The sequence below is a fragment of the Heptranchias perlo genome, chromosome 38 (genome assembly GCF_035084215.1).
Source record: "Heptranchias perlo isolate sHepPer1 chromosome 38, sHepPer1.hap1, whole genome shotgun sequence".
Taxonomy (NCBI): Eukaryota; Metazoa; Chordata; class Chondrichthyes; order Hexanchiformes; family Hexanchidae; genus Heptranchias; species Heptranchias perlo.
This window is the reverse complement of record NC_090362.1, coordinates 19,633,995-19,656,091: the sequence shown is the minus strand read 5'-3', so window position 1 is coordinate 19,656,091 and position 22,097 is coordinate 19,633,995. Positions and strand designations below refer to the sequence as shown.

Sequence of the window (22,097 nt, the reverse complement as noted above, 5' to 3'; positions counted from 1 at the left end):
TTTACAGGGGCTGTGATGTATTTACAGGGGCTGTATTTACAGGGGCGGTGCTGTGTTTACAGGGGCGGTGCTGTGTTTTCAGGGGCGGTGCTGTGTTTTCAGGGGCGGTGCTGTATTTCAGGGGCTGTGCGGGTGTTTACAGGGGCTGTGCGGGTGTTTACAGGGGCTGTGCGGGTGTTTACAGGAGCTGTGCTGTGTTTGAGCGGTGCTGTATTTACCGGGGTGGTGCTGCATTTCAGGGGCTGTGCGGGTGTTTACAGGGGCTGTGCGGGTGTTTACAGGAGCTGTGCTGTGTTGAGACTTTCCATACAGTGAGTTGCTAATTTCAGCTGGGCCATCAGGCGGTGTTAGGAACATAGGATCACGAGGAGGCCATTCAGCCCCTAGAGCCTGATCCACCATTCAATTAGATAATGGCTGATCTGAACCTCAACTCCATTTTCTCACTTTTACCCCCGATCCCTCCATACCCTGACCCAACAAAAATATATCGATCTTAGCCGTGAAAATTTCAATTGGTCCAGCATCCACAGCCTTTTGGGGAGAGCGTTCCAGATTTCCACTACCCTTTGTGTGAAAAAGTGCTTCCTGATTTCACTCCTAAACGGCCTAGCTCTAATTTTAAGATTGTGCCCCCCTTGTTCTGGATTCCTCCATCAGAGGAAATAGGATAGATGGAGAGAAACTATCAAATCCCTTAATCATTTTAAACACCTCAATTAGATCACCCCTCAATCTTCTAAACTCAAGGGAATACAAGCCAAGTTTATGCAAACTATCCTCATAATTTAACCCTTTAAGCCCTGGGGCATAGGGTTGCTACCTGGCTCGTTGGGTTTTTCAAATTACCACCAGTGGTGATGGCCATTCTTAATACTGTTGCTACATTTTTGGATTTTACACTAGATAAATTTCTTGAGTTCAGTGTAACTGTTCCCTTCCCCCCTTAAGCACTCGCTCCCTATGATCTGGTGTGTGTCTTTCCTCGCCCAATGTCTATGTAAATGTAACAGGCCCAGGAGTTGAACCCTTGTCATTGTTATTCAACTTACTGAATATAACACACGCCACCCCATGATTTCTCGACTTCAAAAGGCAAAAGAATAAATCCTCTATGAGACTGTCGCTTAGGCTATAAACTACTAGACAGATTTATTTAACATTAAACAAATATATGTTCGGTTACAAGAGCAAACCATAGGTTTACAGTAATGGTATTACTTAACTATACCTCTTTTCAGGATATAAAGAAAATCAAAGTCACTTCACCTATGGTAACACTCAATATAAAACTGGCCTGTAAAACGCGAGCCCCGATTTTAACCCTGGGCGGGAATTGGGCGTGCAGGGGAATGGGCCAGGCAGCAAGCCCCCATGGTGTTTGCAGAGTGAGGCCCAGGCAATTTTAACTCCCGGGGCTCTCAATTTAATAAGATTGATGGGCTACCCACCCGAACGTGCCACTGTGCCCACGTGAGGCCCACTTAAAGCGAGGATTCACTTCTTAAAGCAAGGTAGCATTCCCTGCCTGCATTTATTGTTGAACAACTCTGGAAGACTTCTTGCCTACTCCAATTAATCAAATTGCTAACCGCCCCCATGTGCCACCTCCCCACCCCTGCTTTTCAGCAGCCTCCCTAGAGGTCCTAGTGGAGGGAGTGTGGGCCAGGAGGGAGCAGCTGGTCCCAAAGGGCGTCAGACAGAAGTGGATGAAAGGGTCAGTGTCACCAGATCCCCCCAGGACTTGAGTTCAATGCAGGAAGAGGTCCAATTACCTCACAAGAGCAGCAAGGATGACTATAGCTCTCCACCTCTCAGCAGCACCTCACAACACGCTCAACAATTCCCTCCCCTCCATCACATCCTTCACCTGTCTTTCTTCCAAAGTCACTCGCCTCTTCCTTTCCTCTCTCCACACCACACGCTAATGCCATTCTCTTCTTATATACTAGCACTTGCACAACACCAACTAATCTCACCATTCCTTCCTCACTTCACATTCCACACACTTTACATTCATCACCACCCCATCCTCATTCCATCTTGCTTTTTCTCCCACACACACTATATGCACAAGCTCCACACATCTCCACTTACCCTCTCAACAGACACTTGTGGGGGGGGAAGAATTTTAACTATCACACTCCCTGCCCCCACCACCCAACGGAAACCAGGGGGGCAATTAAAATGGAGCAGGGGACGTACCCACTGGCTTCCCCATCCGATTTGGCCGACTGCAATTTTAAAAAGCGAGTCCTTCTTTAAATCTGCAGATCGGACTCGGGTGATATCTTTTGGGGGCCTGAGTGCAATATTAATCTGAGGCCTAAGCGGGAGAACAGTAATGGCTTCCCCACAAAGTTTCACCTGGAGCTGAATCCAGGGAAATCCTGGAGAGGTCCGGCAAGTTAAGTTTCTTTCAATTTTTGAAGTGCTCCTCCGTGCCCCACGAGGAAATCCCAACGTTTCCCCCCCCCCCCCCCCCCCCCTCCACTTCCCTGACCACAATCATTTGCTGACTCCCTCCCCACCACCGGATCAACCTATGGGTCTCAGTACCTCACGCATTTAAACCCAACACACAACCCATAATGGGTGTGATGACATCTTCATAGAACAAACAATTAGATTCCATGTGAGGCTTTCAGTATTGTGCAAGCATGCCAGCCAGTGAGTGAAGGAATACTTGTAGATGAAGGTTGGAGGTGTAAAGGACACCATGCTGCCTCCTGGGCATTGACGGAAAACAAGTCAAGCACTTTAACAAATTATGTTGCTCCTGGAAGCCATTACTACATCAGCCTACTGGGAAAGCACGAATCGTGCTCTTGCAGTACTTCCATTCTGGAATTCACTGGAGTGAAAATATCTAGGTCTAGTGGTGGGAATGAAAAATTATGTGTAAGTGAAATTAAAGAGATGTGCGCAATTAAAGTGGGGGTGGGGGGGGGAGGAATCAAAATAGGGTGACAATAATTCTGAAAACCATTGGAAAGGATCAAAAGGCAACTGAACCCATCAGCAGTCTTTGCTGAAGCATAAACCGGTCACGTTTAATCAGAAAATCCAGGTTTGGATGTCCAGAATAGAAAACTCCATTTCCCAGTAATGACATCTCTCACCTTCATCAACATAAAAAATAACACTGAGGAGCAATTGGATTACTGGGGGTAGAAATTGGTCTTGGGTGGGAGAACTAAATGGGCGTTATCCCATTGAAGTGAATGAGATGGGTGGGCCGTATAACGGGTGAATATTGGGTGGGCCGTATAACGGGTGAATATCAGGTTGGGCGTATAATGGGTGAATATCAGGTGGGCCATATAACGGGTGAATATCGGGTGGGGTGTGTAACGGTGAATATCAGGTTGGGCGTATAATGGGTGAATATCAGGTGGGGCGTATAACGGGTGAATATCGGGTGGGATGTGTAACGGTGAATATCAGGTGGGGCGTATAACGGGTGAATATTGGGTGGGGTGTGTAACGGTGAATATCAGGTGGGGCGTATAACGGGTGAATATCGGGTGGGGTGTGTAACGGGTGCTGATTCGAAACCGCTCGTTTGGCGCCACACCCCCCAAAATGAATTTCTACCCCATTGCATTTGTAAAAGATTTTGTCCTATTCATTTAAATTAGTGTTTGTTGTCTTCCACTGTAAGCTTGTCAAGTCCTAGCTTGGCTCACATGGTTGTACACAACCTAGGCCGACATCTCGGTGCAGTACTACATTGCTGATGGTACCATTCTCTGAATGAGGTGTTGACCCGAAGTCCTGTCTGTTGGCTCAGGTGGCCATTAAAGATTGCACGGCACAGTTTGAAGAAGAACAGGGCGTTCGCCCACTGTCGTAACAAGCGTTCCACCCATAGCAAAAACGGGATCGGCCTGTCATTCATTGAGCGGGCTCTTGCTGTGTACAAAATGGTGGCTGTTTTTTTTTAAGTAACAAAACTCACTCTACTTCATTGCATGTGAAATGCTTTGGGATACTCTGCAGAAAGGCAATATTTAAATGGAATTCTTTCTTTTCATTTATCCCATTTAATAGAAACAAACAACAGCTGAATGTATGTTTAGCTCTTGTTTGCTACTATCAATGTCACACGTTAAAAGAACCTAATTACACAAAACCTGCTTGTTTTGGGGTGTTTCCAAGAATCAACGTATCCTGATTTTGCTTTTCTGCCACTAGCTCTGAACATGAAGTCACAGTTGGTCAAGAAAGATGGCTGTCGCCAGCATGACTGAGCAAAGCCTTCCTGCTTCCCCAGCACTGATATGATCGTTCCTTCATCATCAACTGTCAACATCTGGAGGAGAAGAGGGGATTGTTTTTGTTAATGCGACTCGGCGGGGGGGGGGGGAATTTTCAACTCTGTTGGGGGTGTAAAACTGGTGAAGGCCGATCTGCCGCCCGTTTATGCAGTCCGTCCCCGTCTCCCTTTCTGTTGAAGTCGACGGCGTAAGCCCCGACCACCTCTGACCAAAAATGGCAATCAGGGTCCTATTTATGTCCCTATTTCCATATTAAAAGTGGTCTATTGCCTCAAACAGGCGGGCGCTTTGGACACCTGGAGGTAGGCCCCCTTTCAAAATGGAGCCCGACGCATCGCTGGCGTTAATGAGACGGTAAAGCTTAAGACCCCATTTTGAGGCCTTTACCGCCCTGTTCACGCCAGGCGAAGGGAGTGAAAATCGACCCTAAGGAGTTCCCGTTGCGAATGCAATGTTGGGAATAGAACCGGTGGGCGGGTGTAATCTTTAAAGGAATGGTTAAAGGAGTTGATAGAATAGATAGGGTGAAACTATTTCCTCTGTTGGGAGAGTCCAGAACAAGGTGGGTTAACCTTAAAATTAGAGCCAGGCCGTTCATGGGTGATGTCAGGAAGCACTTCTTCACACAAAGGGGAGTGGAAATCTGGAACTCTCTTCCCCCAAAAAGCTGTTGAGGCTGGGGGTCAATTGAAAATATCAAAACTGAGATTGATAGATTTTTGTTAGGCAATGGTATTAAGGGATATGGAACCAAGGCGGGTAGATGGTGTTAAGAATACAGATCAGCCATGATCTAATTGAATGGCAGAACGGGCTCGAGGGGCTGAATGGCCTCTTCCTGCTCTTATGTTTAAAGGCAGGCACCTTGACAGCTCCACGAAGAAGTAAAGAAAGCTCAAAAAAGGAACCACAACCAAAAAATGAAAGAAACAATCTGCAATGACAGAAGTTAAAGAATTGCCACGACTTACTTTGAAGCTGAACTGTGACAGATAGAACTTAATTCTGCCTTTAACCCAGTGACACTGCCATGCTTTTGGACGTCTTTTTACATTAAAGGAGTTATATAAATGCAAATTGCTGCTGGAGTATTTGATCTATGACGACACCCCTGCAAACAAAAGGCAAAATTCAGAACAGTGTGAAAATATTTTAATGAAAGTTGCCTGGTTATTTTTCTGGTTTTGTTGTTAAGTAATTAAAATAAACAACAATCGCTACAATTTTCAGCACTCGATGTTATTAAAAGTCAACGGGATCGAGTTTGACATTTTGGGCGACCGATCGGCGGAGCGTGTTGGCTCGCTACCCGTTCGGGGGTGGGGTGGGGTGGGGGTTGGGGGTGAAGAGGCCCCTACCCCGTGATTTCGAGACCCCGACCTTGTTTAAATTTGGCAGGGGAGCACAAAACAGGTGTCCCGATGCAGCTCGCCGGTTTGCGGCCACAAGATCGGGCCGGGGTGGCCGCCAGCAAGGTAAGTTACGGGTGAGGTGGGGGAGTCGCGATCGCGGAGAGTTGGGGTCCGGGGGCGGCAGCGTCCCCAGATTATTTTTGTGGGCACCCCTGCTCCTCCGGGGCCCAGAGCAATAAATTACCATCGGCTGGCCTCTTTGGTTCCATCCCCCAAGGAACTGATTGCAGGCTCTGACCAAAAATGCCAATCAGGGCCCTATTTACGTCATAGGACTCCAATCTCCATATTAAAAAGGGCCTATCTCCTGAAACAGGGGGGCGCTTTGGGTGCCCTTCGGGAGGCCCTTTTCAAAATGGAGCTGACCATATCGCCGGTGTTAACGGGACAGCAAGACTTCGAATCCCATTTTGGGGCTGTTTACGAAGGCAGTGAAAATCGACTCCCAACGTACGTGTGTACAATGCGGGGGGCGAATTTCCGCGGTGCTTCTCCCGATTTCCTGCAGTATCTTTATACTGATCCTCCAGGGGCTCCACTAAAGTTACTGCAGTATATCAAGCTCAGCCCCGCTGCAATTCCATGCGAATATGTAAACCACAATGCACTATTGTGCTGTCCCCCTGTGCTTTGCATACTTATTGTCATATTCTTTATCATGCATTACCCCTTCTGTGCTGTAAAATTCAATGATTCTACTTGCTGCACCCTTTGCTTGTTGGTAGGCTGCTATTCTGCCCTTCACTGACTGACGTGATCCATTGATCTATAGTCGTCTGATGAGCCTCCCCAGTGTAACAGGCCTCTCCATCCCTTACATCTCCCATCAACACTCCAATTTGCACTGGATTACTGGACGGACCGTTGTTTATAGTATTTGTCATCGTGTCGGTTAATGAGTCAACACGTTTGTTGTGATTGGCTGCTGAGTTATATGTTAGTTATAGAATCGTGGAATCATAGAATGATACAGCACAGAAGGAGGCCGTTCGGCCCATCGTGCCTATGCCGGCTCTTTGAAAGAGCTATCCAATTAGTACCATTCCCCAGCTCTTTCTCCATTGTCCTGCAAATGTTTCCCCTTCAAATTTTTCCCTTTCTTTTTTCACGTTCAACATAGTATATTCAACAAAGTTGCAATGCATCTGAACTCCAAAAATCCATGCTGATTAAATTTGTGTATTCCTGTAATTGTACAAAAAAAAGGAAGAAAAAGTGAAATCTCATTTAACCCGTGCATTAAGCCTTAAACCCGTGATGTACTTTTGAAGAGAGAACGCATTGCGGGACATGGCAAGAATGGGGATCGTTGAAAGTTGATCTGTCAAAAAGGGAAAGGCTGATGGCTTCTCCATAAAATTCTTCTGTTCCTGTACCTTTAATGTTATCAACAGTAACCAATTCAACGATAATACTCACAAGGATTTTCATTACCTTATCCATTTTATTTTGAGTTTCTTTTATGTTCGATGAGAAATAGCTGATTGTTTGGGGCCTGATTTATTTGGGAGTAAATTAATGATGTTGGCATAAAATCTATTTCTTTCCTTCATTTAAAAGGGCCAATATTTTCCATTTTCGTGAAGGTATCTATGACTTAGCTTCTTGCTTGTCCTCCACAAGTAGCTTTGATGGTTGGGTCATTAAGGTGCATCATCTTATCCTTCTGTTCCCACAGAGAGTTGTCTCCGAGGATACTTCATAAGTTAGCTCCTCATTTTTAGTTGCATTCAGTTAGACAATAGTCTAATAACAACAACAACTTGCATTTATATAGCGTCTTTAACGTAGCAAAATGTCCCAAGGCGCTTCATAGGAGCGATGTCAAACAGAATTTGACACTGAGTCACATAAAGAGATAGTAGGACAGGTGACCAAAAGCTTCTTCAAAGAGGTAGGTTTTAAGAAGCGTCTTAAAGGAGGAGAGAGAGTTAGAGGCGGAGAGGCTTAGGGAGTGAATTCCAGAGCTTAGGGCCAAGGCAGCTGAAGGCACGGCTCCCAATGCTGGAGCGATGAAAATCGGAGCTGCGCAAGAGGCCAGAATTGGCGGAGCGCAGGGATCTTGGAGGATTGTAGGGCTGGAGGAGCTTACAGAGATAATGCTGGTAACAGATTAGAACAAGCTAAATTGTAACCGCAGCAACATTATCTGTATGATGTCATTGTTAGTGCTGAACTTGGAACTGCTCAATAAGAGATGGAAAATCTGAGTTTGTCGGAAGCTTTATGGTAATTGTTTGGACAGTTTAATCTTCAAGTGAAAGCTTCCACACAAGGCCTGAACTCCTCTAGCTCTCAAAAGGCATTACTGTAAAAATCATGGTGGGCTGTCACTTCCCACAATTTAGTTTAGGAGTAGCTTTGATATAGTAATGCAAAATTTACAGCTGTTTCAGCAGCAGTGCAAATGACATCACCTGAGTCACAATGATTAAGTCAATCATTTGGAAGTTTGAAAAATCTTAGAAAGAGTCTGAGTGGGTTCCTTGGCCCTCTAGATACACTGATTGTTGGTCAGGCTTTACACAACTGTAGATTTTAGATAATTAGTAACTGTGGGGAATAAAAGTCGAGCTTCAAGTCACCAACATAAGTTGACCAACTTATATCATCTACTGCAAAGAGACAAATGACTTTCAGCACTCATTTCTCAGGAACTCCCCTCCATTCATCAGTGAGATCAGATTCAGAAAGCCAGCCAGCCCTTCTTCATCCACCTCTTCTGCCCCTTCTTCACACATCAGTGATTCACCCTGCATCCCCTCCTGAAACCTCACTGATCTGCTCCAAGGCTGGTGTCTGCTTCAAGCAGTGTCAGTGGTGCAGAGTGCTGTGATGATTACATGGGTAAGATGGGTATAGAGGGATATGGGCCAAGTGCAGGCAATTGGGACTAGCTTAGTGGTATAAACTGGGCGACATGGACATGTTGGGCCGAAGGGCCTGTTTCCATGTTGTAACTTCTATGATTCTATGATCGTACTATAGCAGAGGGACTTCAAGGGCTTACGGCCTGTTTGTAAAAAGGAAAAAGGTGACACAGGAAGATCAGATAGGCATTGTTATGCATATTGTGGCAATGGCAGTACGTGCTATATTTTATAGAACAGTAAAAACACTGCTTTCAAGTCGATGAAAGTCAAAATCATTGGCACGGTGAATGAATGCAATTACCCTTGTACGAGACCGTAACCTTGTTGTCTGCACAAATTTCAACATCCCGTAACTAATTTCACCTTTAATCGTTGCATAATGCCGAAAGAAAACGTGGGATGAGAAAAGGTCATCCAACCTATTGTTCCCACTTCTTCCAAAATGATGGATTCTCACTGGTTCCTTTTAATCCTTTTGAGGAAGGTGAATAGCTCATTAAAATTGACCACGCAAAAGATTTATGTGATAGTGGCACATGGAATTAAAGAGAACGTGGCCACATGGATAAGGAGATGTTTGGAGGGCAGAAAGCAAAGCTTGGGCGTAAAAGGACATTTCTTAGAATGGAAAGGTATAGTGACTGCTGGTCCATTGGGCTCCACGTTGGGCTGCTCTTATCTGCCATTTATACAAATAATCTGGATTTAGAAATATCAAAATTTGCTGGTGATATTAAATTGGGGGGGGGGGTATGGCAAATTGTGGTGAAAATTGTGAAAGATTGCAGGGTGAGTGGATAGATGGTTGATTCATCTCATGGCAGAAAAATGTGGAGAAATACACTTTGGAATTAAGAACAGGGAAAGGAAATACACCTTAAACGCTAAGACTTTAAATGGAGTAGAGAAGCAGACGGACCTTAGTGAGGTGATACACAGGTCGTTAAAGGTGGCAGTGCAAGTAGATAAGGTATTAAAACAGTAAATTAATTCCTTGGTTTCGTATCTATAGGCATAGAATACAAAAGCAAGGAAATAATCTTGAACTGGTTTATGACCTTAGGCCACAACTGGAGTACTGTGTGCGATCTTTGAGCACTCCATTCCAGGAAGGATATAAAAACAATGGAAAAGGTGCCGTGCAGATTAGTTAGAACATTATCAGGATGAGCAGTTACAATTATGAAGAGAGACTAGAGACTTTAGAGATTTTTTTCCACTGAAGTGGAGAAGGTTTGATAGAAGCGTTATGGTAAAATAAATAGTGATAAGATTATTTCTCCTGGTTGGCAACATGATAATGAGAGGGCACATATTTCAGGTGATAGAATTAAAGGGGATGGTTAGGAAAAAAAATGATATGCACTGAGGGCGGGGTAGAATGTTGAATTGTCTGCCATAAACTGTTCCTAAAAGCAGAGTCCATCAATTCTTTGAAAAGGGAATTAGATAGTTGGTTGAAAAAGAGAAATATTAATGGGATCGGAGACCAGGCAGGCAAGTGGGATTAAACTAGGTAGGCTGGACTGTACTCAGCTATCCCACCCCAACATTAAGGCGATAAAGTTGTGAGGGGAAATCGGATGGTGAGGCTTACCCCAGTGTTCCACTGACGAGTCCCGTTTCCTTCCCTCTGCTGTTGCTGGGACCGCCGTGGGCCACAACATTACTGCCTGTAAATGCCAGCAGGGGACTGTGCTTGGATTCCCGGCCAGTTTTGCCCCTTGGCTGATGCCCTAAAAACAAACTCTTGGAATTCTCCTCAGGGCTCTTCCGCCCCCTTCAAACGGCCAGGCCGCCTCTTCTGGTGCTGCATTAGCAGTCCCGTTGTTGCACTGCGCTCCGGTACTGGCTGGGCTGCCTGCTGGTTGCAGGGATCCTACTGGGACACTGCCTTTCTAAATGTACAGTCCCCATCCGGGAAAATGGGTTGTGAGTCGTGGCAGTAGGTAGAAATCCCACCCCACCACAGTAGCTGTGAAGAAGGGAATCCAGCCTGGCATAGAGTGGATGGGCCTAATAAAAAAGACTTCAAAAAAAGAACTTGCATTTATATAGCGCCTTTCACGACCTCAGGACGTCCCAAAGCACTTTACGGCCAAAGAAGTACTTTTGAAGTGCAGTCACTGTTGTAATGTAGGAAACGGGGCAGCTAATTTATGCACAGCGAGATCCCACAAACAGCAATGAAATAAATGGCCAGATCATGTGTTTTGGTTGATGGTTGAGGGATATACGTTGGCCAGAACACTGGGCGAACTCCCTTGCTTTTCTTCGCATAGGCCAATGGGATCTTTTATGTCTACCTGAGGTGGCAGACGGGCCCTTGGTCTGAAAGACGGCACCACCGACAATACCGCACTGGAGTGCAAGCCTACGTTATGTGCTCGAGTCAGTGGTTTGCATCGGAGCTGTAATATTCTATGTTTCTGAGACTGAGATGAAGTAACAATTCCAAACAAATAAAACTGTCCCCTGAAGGCAATCAGGGATGTCAATGTAATGTTACTGCAGCCAGCATTCCACAAGTGACACTCCAAGATGGCCTAAAGAATGAATTCATTTGTTAACCCTTTAATACTTAAAATAATGTTTGAGTGTGAAAGTTTTAAACTTTTTTTTTAATCAATACTGCATCAAATATTTCTGATGGGAATCCATGCTACATATCAATTGTTCTCTGGGGGAAAAAAAAATACATTTGAATAACGTTAATATTTAAATAGTGTATACACAGAATAATGGGCACTTCTCAGGGGATTATAAAGAAAGATTATTCGGCCTTTATACAGCACCGTAGACAATAACAGGAAAGCTTGAGCATTTGTAACCATCATCCTAGCTCGCTGGCAGGCTGCCCAGTGCACCTAGCATTTCCTGGTGTGCGCCTATCGGCCGCCTTCGGTAGCCTGGGCCCTTGAAGTCTGCACCTGAGCCTTCTGCAGGAGAGCTAGTATGTGATCTTTCCCTCCGGCACCTATGGCGCCCTGTCCCCCTACCCTAGCTCCTGCATACTTGGGGCCAATGATTCACCACTGGAAGACGTCTACTCTAACCTAGTCTCTAAAGTACGCAGTCCCCGAGCTGGTGCCTGCTTGGGTCAGACCGAGTGACGATGCATCTTTAGGAAGTCTGGCTTCCTCTTCCTGAAATGGCAGAGGGGCCTCGACGGTTTCAGCACCTGATCTGAAAGGGAGGGACAAGGGTCAGCTTTTAACCTGAAGAGACAGCAGAGAGAAATGAGTGGCTGCTGGAAGCAGCTGCAGTTTGTCCTGCAGTGTGTAAGGTGAGATAGAAGTAAGAAGGCGAAAAGAGGGTAAGGTGTGAAGAAACCCCGAGCGACATCTCCTCCAGCGTTGCCACTTCGCCATCTTGGCTCTGGGATCCAGAGTTGACGGGGGATTCCAGAGTGTCACATCACTACTGCACTCTGTTCTCTCACAGAGTGATGGGAGTGCTGAGGCACAGGTCTTTCTTTCTTTTGACCTTGACTTGCAATAATATAGCACTTTTCACAACCTCAGGACAACCCAAAGTGCTTTTCAGCCAGTGAAGTACTTTTTTTGACGTGTAGTAGTCACTGTTGTAATGTGGGAAACGCAGCAGCCAATTTGCACACAGCAAGCTCCCACAAACAGCAATGTGATAATGACCAGATAATCTGTTTTAGTGATGTTGGTTGAGGGATAAATATTGGCCAGGAAGAACTCCTCTGCTCTTCTTCATAATGACCAGATAAACATTGGCTAGGACACCAGGGAGAACTCCCCTGCTCTTCTTCGAATAGTACCATAGGATCTTATATATCCACCTAAAAGAGCAGCCGGGGCCTTAGTTTAACATCTCATCTGAAAGACAGCACCTCCTACTGTGCCGCACTTGACCTGTGCCAGCCTAGATTATGTGCTTAAGTCTCTAGAGTGGGACTTAAAGCTACAACCTTCTTAACTCAGAGGTGAGTGTGTAACTAACTGAGCCACAGCTGACACTTATAGGGCTGGTCTATATACATCTCCCGTTCTATACCTCTTGACTCGTAACTGCCCTCTGACATGACCTAGCAAGCCACTCAGTTGTACCAAACTTTCTCAGGGCAACTAGGCATGGGCAATAAATGCCAGCAATGCCCAAGAATGAATTTTTAGAAATGGATTAACTCCTCCATTAATATAATGAACAGAGGGAGGTCGTGGAAAGTATTTATCTGCTAATATCGGCAACAGGAGTTTCTTGGCTAATATACTGAAATAATCAGAAAATTCAGACTATGAACTGTGTACCTTTTTATTTTTCTTCATAGATAGTAGTTTCTGAGTCATTGCAACGTGAGTCTTGTGCTGCATTAATGCACTGTAATTTGAGGCTGCAGGTCTGCAGACAATCTAAATACACCCGTACCATCAAACAAACTGGCTCCCATCAAGTTCAGTATTTAAAGGATACTGGATGGCCATCAGTGAGTTACAAGATAGTAATTTAGACTTAGTATTTATAATGTTGTCTGCATCATGCAATTGAATTAATGTCTTATAATTTAGTCTTACAACACCAAGTTATAGTCCAACAATTTTATTTGAAAATCACAAGCTTTCGGAGGCTTCCTCCTTCGTCAGGTGACGAAGGAGGAAGCCTCCGAAAGCATGTGATTTTCAAATAAAATTGTTGGACTATAACTTGGTGTTGTAAGATTGTTTACATTTGTCAACCCCAGTCCATCACCGGCATCTCCACATTATAATTTAGTGATAGCCGAACAGATTTCTCTATACGGGAAAGGGCTATGTTATGGAGGGGGTGCTTGATATAGCTTCTGTGTTACTGAGGGAGCCATAAAATGTGTCTTATCAGAGGTAGCGCTGTACCAGAGTGTTAAGATGTGGGTTAGTGGTTTTATTTTGTATTGTGGCTTTGCTGTTTACTAATGTGTGAGTCTAATTAACTTTTCCCAGAAGGTGGTTTCATACTACTAGGGGTTACAGTATAACTACAACTGCAGTTTTACTTTTAAAGTTTAAAAGTTCACAGTCAACCAGCTCTAATTTTTTTAAGCAGAAAATAAAGACTGGCATTTATATAGCACCTTAGCAAGTGTACAATATCTGAGTGCTTCAGAAACAATGAATTACTTTAAAGTTCACTGACTATTGGCGCTTGAACCCACAGGCTCAATGGGCTGAATGGCCCCCTTCTGTGCTTGTAACCATTCTGTTATTCTATTGTTTTGGCAGCAAAGCATCGGCCATTTTGCTCACAGCAAAATCTCACAAACAACTCTGAGGTGAATGAACAGTTAATCTGCTTTTGGTGTTGTCTGAGGGAAGAACGTGTGGCCAGAATACCAGAATGATTCCTTGCTGTTCCTTGAATAGAGACACAGAAAATTTAACATCTACCAGAACCACCACAAAAGTGAGATAGGGCCTTTGTTTTATGCTTCATCCAAGGGGCAGTACCCCCAACAATGGAGCACTCCCTCAGTACTGCATTGGACTTGAACCAAAGGCAAATGTGCTGCTTCTAGTTAGCATAGCTCAGTTGCCAGCACTCTCACCTCTAATATAGAAGGTTATGGGTTTAAGCCCCACCCTGGGACCCAAGTATGTAATCAGGCCTGGCATTTCATTTCAGTCTTGAGGGGATCCTGCATTGTTGGAAGTGCAGTCTTTCAGATGAGATGTTAAACTGAGACCCTACCTGATGGGAAAGATCCTGTGGCACTATTTTTCATCGTTGCTGGGTCAAAATCCTGGAACTCCCTACCTAACAGCACTGTGGGAGCACCTTGAGCACATGGACTGCAGCGGTTCAAGAAGAAGGCCCACCACCACCTTCTCCAGGGCAATAATGGACAATAAATGCTGACCTTGCCAGCGACGCCCATGTCCCTACAATTAATTAAAGAAAACTATTTGAAGAAGGGCAAAGGGAGTTATCCCCGTGATCTCACCAACTTTCCTACCTCAACCAACATCACCAGATTAACTGGTCATTTATCTCATTTGCTTTTGCTGTGCGCAAATTGGCTGCTGCATTTGCCTCCATAACAATAGTGACTACACTTCAAAAGTAATTCATCTGCTGCCAAGCACTTTGGGACATTGTGAGGATGTGGGAAGGCACTGGATGAATGCAAATTCTTTCTTTTAATGAACAGGCAGCACAGTTAGCTTTCCTATATCATTTCAACACCTGTAAATGGAGTTCACGCTTGTGCTTAAATATCCTTTCTCAGAGATCCACTTTGCCTGCGTAAAAAGCAGTATAAAATTGGCGATAAAATTCCACGTCAAATTGGCACCTGCAATATAAAGGCAATATTATAGATCTCAATAGATGATTATAAATTGTTCTAGATAAGTGTTAATTAAACAGCAGGGAGTGGTTGTTCTTGCAGCAGTAACCCACCAAGTGGTATTATAGTCTATTTGTTTCCATCGCAAGTCGGATTATTTGTGTAGACAACAACTAGAAAGCCATCTGTTCAATTTGTGCCACATACTGGTGAGGTGTCGGAATAAGAAAACCAACAAATGAATCATCTAAGATGTTACAGGGTAGCCCACTGCCTTGCTGATGCACTAATACATGGCGCCACAGAGCATTATTACATTTCCCGCAAGGTGATTTCTTATCTCAAACTATCTCCCAGGCTGTCTTGGAAAGGTGTCAAGACGGGAAAATATCTTTTAAAGAGAGAGAGGGAAGGAAATTTGAAGGATCTTGCACGTTGCACGAGGACTGGCAACAAGTAGACCTGGACATCAGGTGGTAGCAAGGCGGTCGGGAGCAGGAATTCTGATCGATCGCTGCTTCCCCCACGTCCTCTGCCACTTCTGGAATTTTCCACCATAAGTGACATATCTGCTTATATTTGGTCATGAATTCACGTGGTACATTAATAATGAGACTACATCAACGAACATACTTCTCATTGTTAACGCCTTAGCAACATGGGGCATTTGGCACGCTATTGGATTTGGCATCTAGTGTTGCTAAAGTTGGAGCGGACGTGTTAAAAAATTAAAGGACCACCTTGCCTTAATGCAATTGATTGAGGGGGCAAGGTACCCTTTTTAAAAAAAAAATAATTCTCCCCAAAAACAATCTTTTTCCAGCCTTGGGGCCGCTGGCCACTTGCCACAGTGACTTCCATCTCACCCCTCCCAAGGTGAGCAGTCAGCAGCGGCAGAAAAACCACCAGGAGCTCGTCAGAAATATTCAATTGGAGCTGACCCGGAAAATTGGACTGGGCCAACATCAGGAGCCAGGGCCAGGCACAGATATCACTGCCGTTCCATTCCTGTTCAAACGGAAAATCTAGCCTGTGGTGTTCTTGTTCTTGGCTGGGGAATGAATTACGTCAATAAACTGGTTATAATTTTATAAAGTCAATAATGTCGTGCCTTGGCTGTATCACGACTTGTTTTTTCTTTGATAATCAAATTTCCTTTAGAAGTTGCGCTAATAGAAAATGTGATAGGATGAGGGTTAGACTCATGTCAAGCTGTCCAATTGCTACGTTCAGCCACCCTAAACACTTTTCTCCCTGTTTCCTCACCAAGCTCCGTTCCTATGCTACAACGAAGCAGACACGAGCCCTTGTCCTCAGATCATTGCTCTCAAATAAAAGCCCATTCCTTGTCCAAGTTACAGGAAACTGCCAGCCTAAACTTCGAACTATAGACACTTTCGGCACAGGAGGCCGCGATTCGGAACACTGTGTTTGTGCCAAGTCTTCGCTAGAGCAAACCAAGATTAATCCCACTGCCACGCCCTTGCTCTGTACCCTCCTTTGCGTCAAATATTTATCCAATTTTCCATTAAAAGATGCGAGTGTCTCTACCTCAAGCACTCCATATGGCAAAGCATCCCATGCCCCAACAACCCTCGGTGTGAAAACATTTCTCCGAACCCCTCTCCTCTCTCTCGGTGACCATTTTAAACTGACACCCCAACCGTTCACTCTATCAAAACCCTTAATCATTTATGAACCTCTATTAAATCTTCTCTTGGCCTACTCTGCTCCGGTGGAAATAGTCTGAGTATCTGGAGTCTCTACTCATAACTACAGTTTCCCATTTCTGGCAATGTCAAATGTGCTCGGCTGGCAAAGGGAAAAAAAAAAGACTGCATCAGTATAGCAGTTTAATTACAATTGTTTTAGGCTACCTTTGGCTGCACAGTAGTTTTGAACTGGTTTTATCTCATGCCAGTCACTCCCTTGCTGATTTTGTCCAGAAACCAATGAATTTGATGACTCTCTCTCTCTCTCTCCATGGCAACCGTTGCCAAGCTTGCCATGCCTAGCTGACGCTGGGCTAAGGTTTTCTTTTAGGCCGGCTAACATTTCCACTCGTCTCCAGATCTTTCTGGATAGATGCTTGTAAATTTTTTTTTAGAAGTTCTTCACTTATTTCGGGTCACAATTTTTGTTGGAACAGACTGTGAGGCTGATTTGAGGCAATCTGACTAATTAATTGCAAGCCTTTCATTTGATGATGGAAGTTGAGAGAATGTGTTCAGTGTTACTGATTTAACCACCCTGCTAAAAGAGGAAGGTTTTGTTGTGTGAAATCGGTGGAATTTGTTAAAATATAAATAGATGTAGCAGCTTGTTTGCATAACTATTCGCAGAATGTGTTATTACAGAAAATCACCAGTTCTAATCACGGGTTCTAAGAATGTATATTTTTTTCCTTTAAAGCCTCTGCAATTAGGCCTCACCACCCTTTTGTCATTTTTGTCTCTTGTAGTTTTAGTGCTTATCAAAGAGAAGGATGTCATTTCTACTCAAAACCCATCTCTTTGACTAAGCTTTTGGTCCCCCTTTCTAATCTCTCCCTCCATGGTACAGCATATCTCCACTGCGAAACACCTTGGGATGTTACTATGTTGAGGGTGCTCTATTAGTGAAAATTGTTATCGGTAACAGAGACATTAATACAATGTAGGGTGTAGGGTATTACAGGGGACGTGAGACACTGACAGCTCAAACGGTATATTAACTTCCTCTGAATCTGAGGGCACGTTTGTTTTCAATTTTTGTGTCTATTACAGGAAAGATGTACATTTATTGGAGAGAGTGCAAAGGACGGCTACAGGGCTGATTCTTGAACTTAGAGGGCTGATTTATGAGGAAAGATTGTCTAACCTGTGATTTTACTCTTTGGAGAAGAGAGGAATGAGAGGGGGGTCTTAAAGATTCGCATGGGTGCGGAGAATTTGGCCCCAGGAATCTTCCATTGACCATTGCTGACTATAGCTGCTTTACTTTTATTGATGTAAAGCTACCAGCTCCTGACATATGCAGCTAGCAACAACACAAAAATAATTTTGCTGAATTTGATAAGACTGGCAGCTGGGGAGACTCATTATTGATTGGTGCCAGCCTTCGGGGCTCTAGTGAAGACGGTGATCTGGTTTGAGGTGTCACGACGCATTGGCTACAGAACGAATCCTTAGACGTTTCAGTTGTTGTGGCATCACTTGTTCATGTCATGACAATATTCATGCATACAAACTGTCACAACTGGTCTGCACATGTGCAGAATGCCAGGATTAAGTGTGCACAAGGTCTAGAAGGAGATCTGTTGCGCTGTTTAGACATGAACGAGGAGAGTGGTGCACTTTGATTGCTCTCCCAGCCCAGATTCCTTGGGCCACTAAAGCAGCTAATAACGAGCTTCTTTATGTAACCAATGGCCCTGCCCTGATTCCTACACTGCTCGCTGTGCCCCTAGGGGCTTATGATACTGCATATCCTTTTATTTCATTCTCCCTCATGTACTCATCTAGCTTCCCCTTAAATGCATCTACGCTAGTCGCCTCAGCTACTCCATGTGGTAGCGAGTTCCACAATCTCACCACTCGCTGGGTAAAGAAGTTTCTCCTGAATCCTTTATGGATTTATTAGTAACTATCTTATATTAATGGCCCCTAGTTTTGGATTCCCCCACAAGTAGAAGCACCTTCTCTACGTCTACCCCATAAAACCCCTCCATAATTTCAAAGATCTCCATTAGGTCACCACTTAGCCTTCCCTTTTCTAGAGTAAAGAGCCCCAGCCTGTTCAGTCTTTCCTGATAGTTATAACCTCTCAGTTCTGGTATCATCTTTTTTGCACCTTCTCCAGTGCCTCTATATCCTTTTTGTAATATCGAGACCAGAACTGTACAACAACTTTGGACTGGTAATGTGTTTTTATAATGTAAGGCAGCTCTGGATCAGCTCCCAGCCCAGTCTGAAGTTTTGTGGCCCCCATTACACAGGCACTGGGATGTATTTTGAACAGAAAGCCTTTCCTTCTTCTTTACGTTGACATTAAGAGGCATATTTTCTGCCGTCAGCTATTTTTAACGAAAAAGTAGTTGCGAATATAAAGCAGGAGACATCTAAAAATGTGAACATATGCTCGATGGTTTGGGGCAGATTTCTGCAATCCACTGAGATTCTTGTTGATGGAGATTAATCTTTAGAGAGAAATTCAAATTAATGGTGCGTGGGATATGACGGTAATGTGGAACTTTCTACCAGAATGTGGAACTCACTACCACAAGGAGTAGTTGAGGCGAATAGCATAGATGCATTTAAGGGGAAGCTAAATAAACACATGAGGGAGAAAGGAATAGGAGGATATGCTGATAGGGCTAGATGAAGAGGGGTTGGGAGGAGGCTCAAGTGGAGCATAAACACTAACATGGAGGAGTTGGACCTAATGGCCTGTTTCTGTGCTGTAAATTCTATGTAATTCTGTGTAACTGTTTCAATTGCTTTCAGTTTTAATGAAGTGAAAGTTGAAAACAAAATGTCTGTGTTTACAGGTTCTACTGGGACTTGACTATGCTGCTTCTCATGGTGGGAAACCTGATCATCATTCCTGTAGGAATCACGTTCTTCAAGGACGAAAACACCACTCCATGGATTGTCTTCAATGTTGTGTCCGACACTTTCTTTCTCGTTGACCTAGTGCTGAATTTCAGAACTGGGATTGTGGTGGAGGACAACACGGAGATTATTTTAGATCCGCAGAAAATCAAGATGAAGTACCTGAAAAGCTGGTTTGTGGTGGACTTCATATCTTCCATTCCAGTGGACTACATTTTTCTAATAGTTGAAACGAGGATTGACTCTGAAGTTTATAAGACTGCCCGGGCGCTGCGGATTGTGAGGTTTACCAAAATCCTCAGTCTTCTTCGGTTGCTGCGCTTATCACGACTAATTCGTTATATCCACCAATGGGAAGAGGTAAGTCTCCTTTTCTCTATACAGCAGAGTTTCTGTTAAATCTTGACCTACTGTTTGAGGACTTCGACACCACTGGTGATTTTTTTTTTCCAAGCAACCTTATGTAGGGGTGGGAGGAGGCTGGTGTGGAGCATAAACACTGGCACAGACCAGTTGGGCCGAATGGCCTGTTTCTGTGCTGTAAATTCTATGCAATGAGGCAGAAAAATTGGTTTCTAACAAGGTTCTGATGCCGAACCAGAGAATTAAACTGCACTATGAAACGTAGACTGAGATTTCTCCTTCACAATCGTGCTGGATCAAAGCAAAGAATGTCAGCAAATTCGGATAGTGAGACTTCCCACGCCTCACTGTCCCAATTGGGAATTCCCTCCTCGCCCTCCTTCTCTGCGTCCGCTCCTTCCCCACCTACCGCACACAAATGATGGCGGGGCTGGGATCTGCAGTGGATTTTCCTCACACCCATCCCGTTACCACCGCTTCCTGACCACCATGGGAAAGGTGGCAGTAGGCCCTGGGAAGTTGTAGTACAGCCTCATGGTGCCCCCATGGAGGGAAAAGGCCTTGTAGCGGCCTCTACTCCTTCCATTCTAAACCCAGTGACTTACCTCTGTAGGCCTTAGTCTCCGCTGAGGTCTACAGGGATGCAGCTTCTGCCCCTTTAATTCCAGCCCTGCCTCATGGTACAGCCCTGCTCATATTTCCTTCAGACCCAATGGCGGGCGCCATCTGAAAGAAGAAAGAAAGACTTGCATTTATATAGCACCTTTCACGACTTCATGACGTCCCAATACGTTTACAGCTAATGAAGCACTTTTAAAGTGTAGTCACTGTTGTAATGTAGGTAACATGGCAGCCATTTTGCACACAACAAGCTCCCACAAATAGCAATGTGATAATGGCCAGATAATCTTTTTTTTTGAAGGTTTTGATTGAGGGATAAATATTGGCCAGGACACCGGGGAGAACTCCCCTGCTCTTCTATGAAGAGTGCTGTGGGATCTTTTACGTCCACTTGAGAGGGCAGACGGGGCCTCGGTTTAATGTTTTACCCAAATGTCAGCACCTCTGATAGTACAGTATTGCACTGGAGTATCAGCTTAGATTTTGTGCTCAAAGTTCCTGGAGTGGGACTTGAACCCACAATCTTTGAACTCAGAAGCGAGAGTGCTACTAACTGAGCCATGGCTCTGTGGGGAGCAGTGGGAGTCGTGCCGGAAGCCTGCCATGCATCGATAATAAGACTCGGTTCTTGATTGGAATTGGAACAGAATCAGAGGGGCAAGTGGAAGACCCACCTCCGTAACTCTGATCCCAGCCATATAGTGACAGGAAAGGAGTATTTTCGTGAAAAATATACTCTTGTTTATTGGGCTAAATAAAATTTGTGTATATACTGCACAGGAGTTGCAATTCTAAGTATTATTTTTAGCATGCTGGTTAATGTGCTTGTGTAAAATTCCTCTGTGCACTATTTTAACTAAGTCATTAATCCAATACAACATTTCTATTCAGTTTTAATTATGCATACAAGATTAATTAGTGCACTGATGTTTAAGGGTAACGGTAAAACGATGAGTCACCTGGTGTGAAAACCCACACTGATTTTTGACCAGTGTGTTTCTCTCAATCCATCCCAATGCTGTAGCACCATTACCCTCCTAACACTGGGAAAGGTCAGACAGGGACAATTCCACAGTTATCAGTGCAAGGCCAGAATCGCTTTGCGTGTGGAACAAGTAATACTGCATCGAGGCACACAAAGGAAAACCAGTGGGGAATAGGGATGGCCTTCTCTTGTCTCTATATAAACCAGCATGGGCAGATTTCCTTTAGGAGGCACTTCTCATGAATTTACAATTGCTTTAGCCCATTTAAGCAGGTGAGCACTTGTTCAAGTTGCACAGAGAAGAATCTGGGGCAGTCAGGTTGTTTGTGTGAGAACAAAACTGACCGTAATTTCTATCTTGGTCCTATCATCTCCACTGCTCCGTATTGTTTCCATTAGATTTCTTAAAAATTTTGTAATTTTTTTGTTTCTATGGCAAGATGATAAAGGAAGTTTGGCCTGTTACAATTGCTTAAATTGGGGTTAGTTCGGTAAGCTATTCCTTTAGTGCTTCTCTAAGTAGGTACACTTTCCTGATCTTGTGAAAGTTTAGCAGCAAACATCAAAACTTTTGAAATCCCACTTATCTCTGAAAATTTGGGCTTTTATTTTAGGAAAAGAGACTCTGAGACGACCTAACTAAAGTTTTCATGGTTTATCAAGGAGTTGATGTGGGAAG

At 44.3% G+C, this 22,097-nt stretch overlaps 1 protein-coding gene across 1 annotated transcript in view; it reads left to right on the top strand.

Annotated features, from left to right (window-relative positions):
- LOC137304598 (potassium/sodium hyperpolarization-activated cyclic nucleotide-gated channel 3-like) overlaps positions 1-22,097 on the top strand; it is a 202,802-nt gene that overhangs the window by 14,889 nt on the left and 165,816 nt on the right. The window contains exon 2 of the mRNA XM_067973240.1: positions 19,386-19,809. Within this exon, the coding sequence (XP_067829341.1) occupies positions 19,386-19,809 (424 nt within the window). The remainder of the gene's footprint in view (positions 1-19,385; positions 19,810-22,097) is intronic.